General features: G+C 40.7%; 1 protein-coding gene and 1 long non-coding RNA gene across 3 annotated transcripts in view; both read left to right on the top strand.

Annotated features, from left to right (window-relative positions):
• ntmt2 (N-terminal Xaa-Pro-Lys N-methyltransferase) overlaps positions 1–887 on the top strand; it is an 11,891-nt gene extending 11,004 nt beyond the window's left edge. For both annotated transcript variants that reach the window (XM_007569368.2, XM_007569369.2), the window contains exon 4: positions 342–887. In XM_007569368.2, the coding sequence (XP_007569430.1) occupies positions 342–598 (257 nt within the window). In that variant the 3' untranslated portion in view covers positions 599–887. The remainder of the gene's footprint in view (positions 1–341) is intronic.
• An 856-nt stretch (positions 888–1,743) lies between these two features.
• The window catches only part of LOC107838322 (uncharacterized), a 20,982-nt gene continuing 13,988 nt past the window's right edge, over positions 1,744–8,737 (top strand). The window contains exons 1-2 of the long non-coding RNA XR_001664383.1: positions 1,744–1,758; positions 6,545–6,546. This is a non-coding gene — a long non-coding RNA (uncharacterized LOC107838322). The remainder of the gene's footprint in view (positions 1,759–6,544; positions 6,547–8,737) is intronic.

Genomic DNA, 8,737 nt, shown 5'->3' with positions numbered 1-8,737 from the left:
GGGCGGCATTAAATGTGCCAAATTATTTTAACTACCTGAAATCAGCTGATAAACATGTTTACAGTAAGAAGTAAACAAGTCTGAAATCTTAAACTTCCTAAAAGTGGCAGAAGCTTTTACTTTGTGAAACAGCAATAGCAACAATGGGAATCATTTTTCCAACAGCATTTAATGGGTATTATGAAATGTTATTTTAAGTGTATATATACATTTTATAATGTTCTTGGGGGCCCCCTGGTGGTTGCTTGGCTTGCATGTGCCTTGGGCCGGCTCTGATCAACCACTTCAGAAGTTTTGGGTCAGAAGTAACCCGGCTAACGGCTCGGCCTCTCTTCCTTCAGGCCACCTGACGGACAAAGACCTGCTGAACTTCCTGATTCGCTGCAAGAAGAGCCTCCGCCCCAACGGCGTCCTCATCATCAAGGACAACATGGCGCGGCAGGGCTGCAAGCTGGACCCCATCGACAGCAGCATCAGCCGCCACCTGGACATCATGAAGGTCATCGTGTCCAAGGCCGGCCTGGACATCCTGGCCGTGGAGCGGCAGGAAGGCTTCCCAGAGGTCATCATGCCCGTCTGGATGATGGCCATGAAGTGAACAGCCTCCTCTCAGAAACGTTTCAGTCCACACCAGATGGGTTTTAAGGTTCTGGAAAAACATGGTTCTGTTTCCAAGCTGGTCGGGTTTGTCTGAGAGGTGAATCTGGACGTTCATGCGACGGCCAGGGCCTGTAGCTGCAGTGAAGAGCTGCATCAGATGTAAATATTCTTGTTTTATATTTTTATGGATGATGTTTCTCTTTAACTAAAGTTCTGCTGAAAATTAAACTTTATTCTCATCCTCCATCCTATAACTGAGAAAATAACTTTATTAAATACGGTCAAATAAAGAGATTTTAATTTTGCTTCAATCAGCACCGAGCAAATAAAATTATGAATAAACTGTATTTATTAAAAAATGAACAATTTCATCTCATTTTTGCATTTATTTTGGTGAGTATCCATCTGTTCGTCTTTCAGTTTTTGCATTTTTTATGAATAAAACATTAAACTATAGAAACTGGAATATTTTATTGTTGTGGTCTAAACTCAGAAACACGACAATCTTAAATTATTCTGTTGGCCATAATTTTCCGTTTGGAAACACTGACAGCTGACAAAATCATTTTAACCAAATGCAGATCACAGGAGCATCAGCTTCATCATATATGCAAAATAAACAGATGTTAAACTATTTAGATGCTAAGTATTTAGTTTGGAGCTAAATATTTAGCTTTCTACCAGATAGTTAGTATGAAATATTTAGTTTGGAGCTATTTATCAAGCTAAATTCACAGAGCAAACGTTTAGCTTCAAAATAAATATTTATCTAGCTAATTAAGCATTTTTTAATTAACTGTAAATGAATGAATAACAATAAGGTGAATATATCAGTTTGAAAAGTGAATCTCCATCGTTTTCCTCTGATAAAAGGCTTAAAAAAAACCTAAATTATTGCTGTTAAGTTTTGACTGTGTGGCTTTACAAACAGCATGGAACAGAGAAAATCCATAATAAACTCAGAGCTGCGTTTAAACCTGTAACCTTTCCACTCTGGAAGAAGAGCCGTTTAAATAAATCATTAAAAGCAACAAATTATTTACAGTTAAGCATAAACCCCTGGTGGGCGACCTGCGGGATGAGGAAGACCTTGTCCTCTCCTGGGACTAATTCTCCTCAGGATTATTGTGTTTTTCTAAACAGCAGAGGCAGCAGATTGTTTTTGGTTTAATGGTTTTCAGCTGGAGCCTGAGGTGGATCAGATACGGCCCGGTTTGAACAAACAGAGCCTGTTTTCATATATCAGGGCTGGCTTGTCTTCAGGTTCTGTCAGGTTCTGTCTGGATGAAACCCGTCCAGAGGACATCCATCCCGCTCCTGTGAGGCCCGGCTGCCTGGCGTGAGATGACCCTCCCTGCGTTTCCACATCCAGCATGAATTAAAGATCAAAATGGCCCAAAGTTAAACTTGTAGCTGCGGCGGCTAATGGCAGCCAAATGTGCCGTCACCTTTTCAGGAGCGGTTAGCGTCGCTGACAGTCAGAGCTATCGTTTCTAATGGAGCTCAGCGCGGCCTGCAGCCGCTTGAATACATTAGCTGCAGTAACACTAATTTGTCCCGTCACGCCAGCGGCGCGCAGCCTTTCAAACCCACACCGGGCGTATCAAATGCAGAGTTTGTGTCTGGGAACGCTTCGGCTCGCACATGAAACGCCGACTGTCCCAATGAACATATAATAAAACATAATATCCAATGCTGCAAATTACAAATGACTGCTTTCCTTCAATGACACTGTTGAGAAAAACTGTTTGGCTTCATCTGCTTTGCTTGGAATCCCAGGACCTGTCAGCAGATCCTGGTGCTTTAACAGGATAACTCTTCTTTACTGAGTGTGTTAGATATAACGTCCTCATTTTGTTGTCACGGCACAGAATGAAAAAGTTCTGTTCTCAGTTTCTCATCTCTATGAAATGTACATCAACATCAGAGGAGAAGCCAGAATCGAACCCACAACCTTTACATTTTCAGAGGACTGCTCTACTGACCAGAGTGTGTTTTAACACACTGCCAGGATTATTTGGACATTTAGCATCATTATTATTTAGGGCCGGGACTTTAATTTTGATTAAATAATTACATCAATTTAATTTTTAAGGCAACTAGTCGCACTTTTCTTTTCTACATACGAAGGTTCCGGCCGGAACTTTTGTATTTGCTCGTTTCTGGTACGTCTGTATATCTGACGCATAAACTGCATCTGCCAACAGCAGCGATGAAGCTGCTCCTCTCGGCACCGACTTCTAAACGACCTGATTGGACAAGACCATGCAATTTGCTGCCAGTTTGGGAATAAATTTGTTTTAAAAGAAAAACTTAAAATACAAATAAGTTTTACCAGTTTTAGTCATCAGTGGATTATTTCCATTTGCATCTTTTCTTTCATTATGTTCTAAAATTTTTGTGCTTCCTACGTTCTATTCAATATTATGAAAAGTATGTTATTTTATGATAAGTAGGAAGACAGGCATCATCTGCATATTCTAAATAATTTTCTAAAAATTAACATACATTTTATTTAAGTCTTTTTATTGAAAACCTTTAAATTCATTTTATTATTATGTAAATATTTGGTATTTTATTATACATTTATTTGTCATTTGTATTATAATTTGTCATGTCTATGATGCTATTTATTTTATGACACGCACATATGTATATAATCACATATTTTATGTATATATATACTATAATTATATTAATATTATATTATCATATTAATATAGAATATTTTAGATAAATGTATTATTTCATGATGCATTTAGAAATTATTTGTCTATTTTCATTTTATTGAGGCCTTTCCTGTAAAGCTCTGACGTTGCATTGAGGTCTCAGGTTGTAATGCCCCGCTCGGCCTCTAGAGGCCGCTAGCAGCCCTGCAGGCCGACGGCCTGCCTCCGTGTTGCGGCTCGCTGCGTCCCGTGGCGACAGCAAACACCTCCGGGAGAAAGCAGCGGGGGATCAGCTGGATCCTCTCTGGGATCTGGAGAAAGGAGGAACTCGGTCGGTCCGACTCCAGAGCCGGGAGCTTCCAGCGAGGAGAGCAGCGGCGTTTCCCCGGAGGATCCGCTGGAGGATCCGCTGGAGGATCCGCTGGAGGAATGCGCTTTCTCCTCAGTTCTCACAGTAAATCATGTCAGTGCAGAGAAATAGATCAGATGATGATGAGCTGGCTGCCTCTTCTTTCTCCCAGCGTGTCGTCAAGCCTCTCAAAGTGCTTTTCTGCGCCGTTTCTTCTCAGCTCTGCTCAGGCCTCCAGGCAGGGATTCGTTACAGACTTTCTTTCCCCTGACCTGGTTCGGTTCTGAACATGTAATATTTCATCCAGTGAGCATAGCTTTGAGCCGGGATCAGGTGCTGCTGACTGCGGAGGTTTTAATCTGCGAGCTGAATAAAAACCATGACGTATGGCGATGCAGCTCACACACCAACGTTCAAGCAGGCCCCGCATGAAAAATGAAAACCGAAGAAAAGAAGAAAAACTTGGATTTCAAACTCCAACCTTCCCGCTGAGCAGCGGCTGACGGATAACCCACTCACCACAACACAAGGCGGAGGAAATCCTTCCCATCTGGAGGCCCTGAGGCCCGGTGGTCGGGCTGGATGAGACCAACGTGGAGATGTTTGACCCGAACGAAGAGAAGCAGAACCGTGTTTGGAGACAAGTAAAGATCAGCATTCTGACTGTGAGGCACGGTGGTGGAGAGATGATGATGTGGGATTGATTTGCAGCTGCATGAGCTCCTCCTCCAGAGAACCTTAAGTCAAAGTATGAACATCTGCCCAGCAGCTGAAGCTTTAATCCATAACCAAGCTGTTACAGTGGCCCAGTCAAAGTCTGGAACTTGGGCTGTTCCTCTGGACTTCTTGAGGAAAATGTGAAGATTTTTTAAGTCCTGACTGTCTCTGTGCTCTCCTCTCTGTCTCTGGGTCGTTCTGAATCTGTTTATTCCCACTGTGTCCTTCAGCTTTCCAAGAATCCAGCGATTCCCAGCAGCGTTCTAGTGAAGAAGGCTGTTGATCGTCATCGCTGCTCCTTTTTCTTTCTGCGTCTCATTTAAGGAGCGCAGACGTTATCCGCACTGCTTATAACATGGTATCATTTATATCATGTTATAAGGATATAACATGATATATGTTATATCCTTATAACATATATCATGTATCATGATATAAATCATGGTATCAGAGGAGATTTCCACACAGACACAGAGCGAGTTCATAAATTTATGTTTTCACTTCAGCTGAGTCTGATGCCGCACATTTGGATCCCAATAAATATCCAAAACAAACGGTCCTGAGAGGGTTTTATCTCATCACAGAACTGGTTCTGCTCATGTTTAGACAAGATCACCTCGGGTTGTTTTCTCCACGGGAAGCAAACAGATGGAGAAAATGTTCCTTTATGAATAAAATCAGTTTTCAAAAGTAAAGTATTTAAATAATTTTTGTTTCACTGAACGCGTGTGATTACATTGAATTTTCTGTATTCAACAAGTTATAACAAAATGCACTTGAACAGCCAAATATCTCCAGCAATGATGTAGGAAAGCAAAAATACCTTTACTGTACATTTAAAATATTTTTTATTGTATTTGTACTTTTGTAGTAGCACATAATCTCCCGACCCCACTAAGGACAAGGGTGTACAGAAAATGATGGATAGTAGCACATATACCTAAACAGTGAGTAGTCCCGCCATTTTGGATGTCAAGGTTACAACACAGGGGCGTTCTGTCCCAATTCTCACATTTTTGCCCGTTTATAATCTGCGCAGTCGAAGCCTTAAGTGCACTCCGAGTTAATCCACACGCACAGAGGGGCTGGGCAAAAATGGAGGCATCAGATTTGGTTGCAGGATGGTTTTTTGCTTAAAGACCTCGAGCCATTCCTCCTGCTAGCACTAGACTGGCATGTTTGTTTTGGTTGAATTTACCCAGAATGCCCCGCGCTGTATGGCAAATACTTACCAAAACCAACAGGAATGCCAAACGCCTTGTTTCTAACACCGTCACCGGAAAGGAGACGTCTCAGCATCGTTTTGTCTCAGTCGCCATCGCTTCTTCTTCGTACTCTGAACTCACGGTTGATCTCGAGAGGCTTTGCGAGATTTGCCGTCTGCCGTCTGGATGTTGGTGAGTGAAATCTGTTGTGTTGGCTTTGCCGTGTGGCTCCACACCACACACTGTACATCCAGACATGTTGTATAGGATTTCTAAAACATAACTTTACCTGGGAAAACGTCTACTTATAAGTGGAAGAAGTACTTTTTTTAATCAATATTTATTAATTATTTACTCACAATGCTTTGCCAAAAAGCTAACGACCAGCACTGTGTTGACATTTCTTGTTTTCAGCTTATTTTGCCATGTCCACACAATGTAAAAACATAACTTTACATAGGAAAAATGTAATACCATAAGTGGAACTTGTACTTTTTAAAATCAATATTTAAATATTATTTACTTAAAATAAGATCCTATGTTTTGCCAGTATTGTGTGGGCATTATTTGTTGTGCGGACATTTTACTATGTCCACACAATGTAAAAACACAACTTTTGTGGTAGGGATAGGTATATACACGAGGTGGCTAGTTTTAGGGAAAAGGTCAGGGTTTTGTTACAGAAATTAATGGAAGTCAATGCAAGTCCATACAGGGATGGTGAGACAGGAATGTGTGTGTGTGTGTGTGTGTGTGTGTGTGTGTGTGTGTGTGTGTGTGTGTGTGTCTGGGCCCTCTGTGAGTGACATGTGATGTATTCATGAGGAGGAGGCCAGGGGAAAGGGCCCCGCTCGGAGCCATTAGCCTCTGCAGTAAATCTGCAGGGACCGGAGCGCCTCGGCCTTTCGGCTGCAGGTATTTCCTGCCTCTTGATCTCGGGAGGCAGAGCTCATTTCTTGCCGGCGGGGGTTCGGCCGGCATAATAAGTGGAGGTTTGATGCCAGCAGTTTATTATTCGGCTACATTTTGTGGATCCCAGTGAAGTGTTGTGGTGTTTGGGGGGGAAGTGTGTGCAGCCAGCTCCTGTAACTGGGTTATTTTATTAAACGACACATGAGAAAAACTGCAAAATGCTTCCTAATTTACAACCAGTTCTGAAAAATGAATGTTCCAACAAAACAACCACAGCATAATTTGGTAATTGTCAATAAAAAAGCTGCTCTAACTGGCTTTTAATCCAAAAAATAAATGTTTCACATTAAATCCGAGAGTTTAGTTTTCCAGACTCAGATTTGTTTTTTCGTATTGTTTTTTGTTTGTTTGTTTGTTTGTTTTTTTTGTCAATTGGTCAAATTGTTTCTAGTTCAGGTTCAATTCTAGTTCAGGGCTGGCTCAGGTCTAGTTTTAGACAGCTATGTATGTCATGTAAAACATCTGTTTCTGAATCCCTGGAGGTGTGTTCGGTGAAGCAGGGATAACCAGTAACTTCTGCTGCCAGATTTGCTTTTAGCAGCACAGGAAAGCTGCAGAGTCCTGCTGATCTACTCGCAACAAGACGTTTTACAGCAACGAGATTTGCTGGATCAGATCTGGCATGGTTCTGTGTGCAGCTATGCACCAGAACTGTTTCAATTTGTAGAAATATTAGCTTTTTAAAATGAAATCAACATGGAGACACCGCATCTTACATCAAACATTGGGTAGAAATTGGAGTAAAAGTTAGAAAAATGTAATAAACTGCAGCAGCAGTGCAGACTCCAAAAGCTAGGGGGCGGTAAAGAGTTCAGTGTGAGCGAGGGTGGTAACTTTATTTGGGAGGCAATTAAGTGTTGCTTAAGTGATGATTTCATCCAACCTGATATTCTTGAGTTTTTTCAGTATGATTCAGAGCTACAGTTAAAAATCTAATTATTTTCAAATTAAAGTTTCTTAAATATTAGCATCAAAAATCGGTGCGAGGAAATAAATTGTATTTTGTGAATCCTAAAATTCCTTAATATCTTTGAAACACAATTAATGTAAGGATGTAGGATGAAAATCTACTTTTATTGTGTCTTCTTCTTCTTGTTCTTCTTCTTGTTCTTGTTCTTCTTCTTCTTTTTCTTCTTCTTCTTCGTCTAAGGATCAGCCAAATAAAGTTCAATCAAAGTCGACTGTGAAGTGTTAGGACTAATTTAAACCTGATCGTTAAATTCACAAAGTCAGCAAATAAAGTTCGATGCTCCATCAGTGCCTCCTAGTGGTCAGATAATCATCAGCCGACCTAATCTGTTAGTCAGCTCAGAATGTGGAGGCGAGTGATTCTTCAGCAGCGCTGACTGAGCACCTGCATAGTGTAGTAATATCAAGTCAATGCTGCGTCATTTGGGTCGGTGTATCAGTTTAATATTTAGATTTTTCCTCATAAATCTGTGCCATCGTATCTGGAGATGAGTTTGTGCTCACAGCAGTGTTAAAACCATAAAAACGTTCAGCTGGAGTGTTATTTTTATAAAGCTGGGTATCATTTTACGCACGGCTGAGACCTGGCAGTATTTCTTTCTTCATGCATGTTGGAGAGTTCAGCTTGTTGTTACAATGAGAATATAACTGAGTTACTGAACCTGGACAGAAGTACAAAGAGCAAAGTGTCAAGAAATACATACTACGCTATGTTACCAATATCCTACCATATTTTTCTTCTGTTCATAATTTTAGGTGAAATAATGTCTGGATATAGAGAGTAGACATCTATAGTTGTCCTGTTTTTAATCATATATTTAAATCATATATTTATTTTTAACAGCTCAAGAAAAATACAACTAATTCATTTGCTGTGTTTAGCAGTTTTCTTTAGCTGATTTTTATATTGTATTTAATACAGATGTGCTGAAGATTTAATCGTTGTTGCTGTTAACCAGCAGAGCCGAGGACAGAGTGAGTTTTAAATGAGGGACAGGAGGAAGAGGAGGAGGAGGAGGAGGAAGAGGAGGAGGAACCATTAAGAGAAGTGCCAGGTTCAGGTGCAGAGTGCAGGATTGGGTTTCATTTCATTCCATTAACCTGTTAAATCAAAAGATTGTGATCCAAACTTTTGCTTTTAACATCTGAAACAGTCTAAAAATGATCAATTTATGTGTTTTCATGTGTTTTCCAGGCACATTGTTGCATTTTATAGCACAAGTAGCTATGCTACCTTGAGTTAGTTACTTGTGCTA

Source organism: Poecilia formosa, unplaced genomic scaffold (assembly GCF_000485575.1).
Source record: "Poecilia formosa unplaced genomic scaffold, Poecilia_formosa-5.1.2 Scaffold240, whole genome shotgun sequence".
Classification (NCBI taxonomy): Eukaryota; Metazoa; Chordata; class Actinopteri; order Cyprinodontiformes; family Poeciliidae; genus Poecilia; species Poecilia formosa.
Note: the sequence above shows the minus strand (reverse complement) of the source record. Positions and strands in the feature narration are given on the sequence as shown.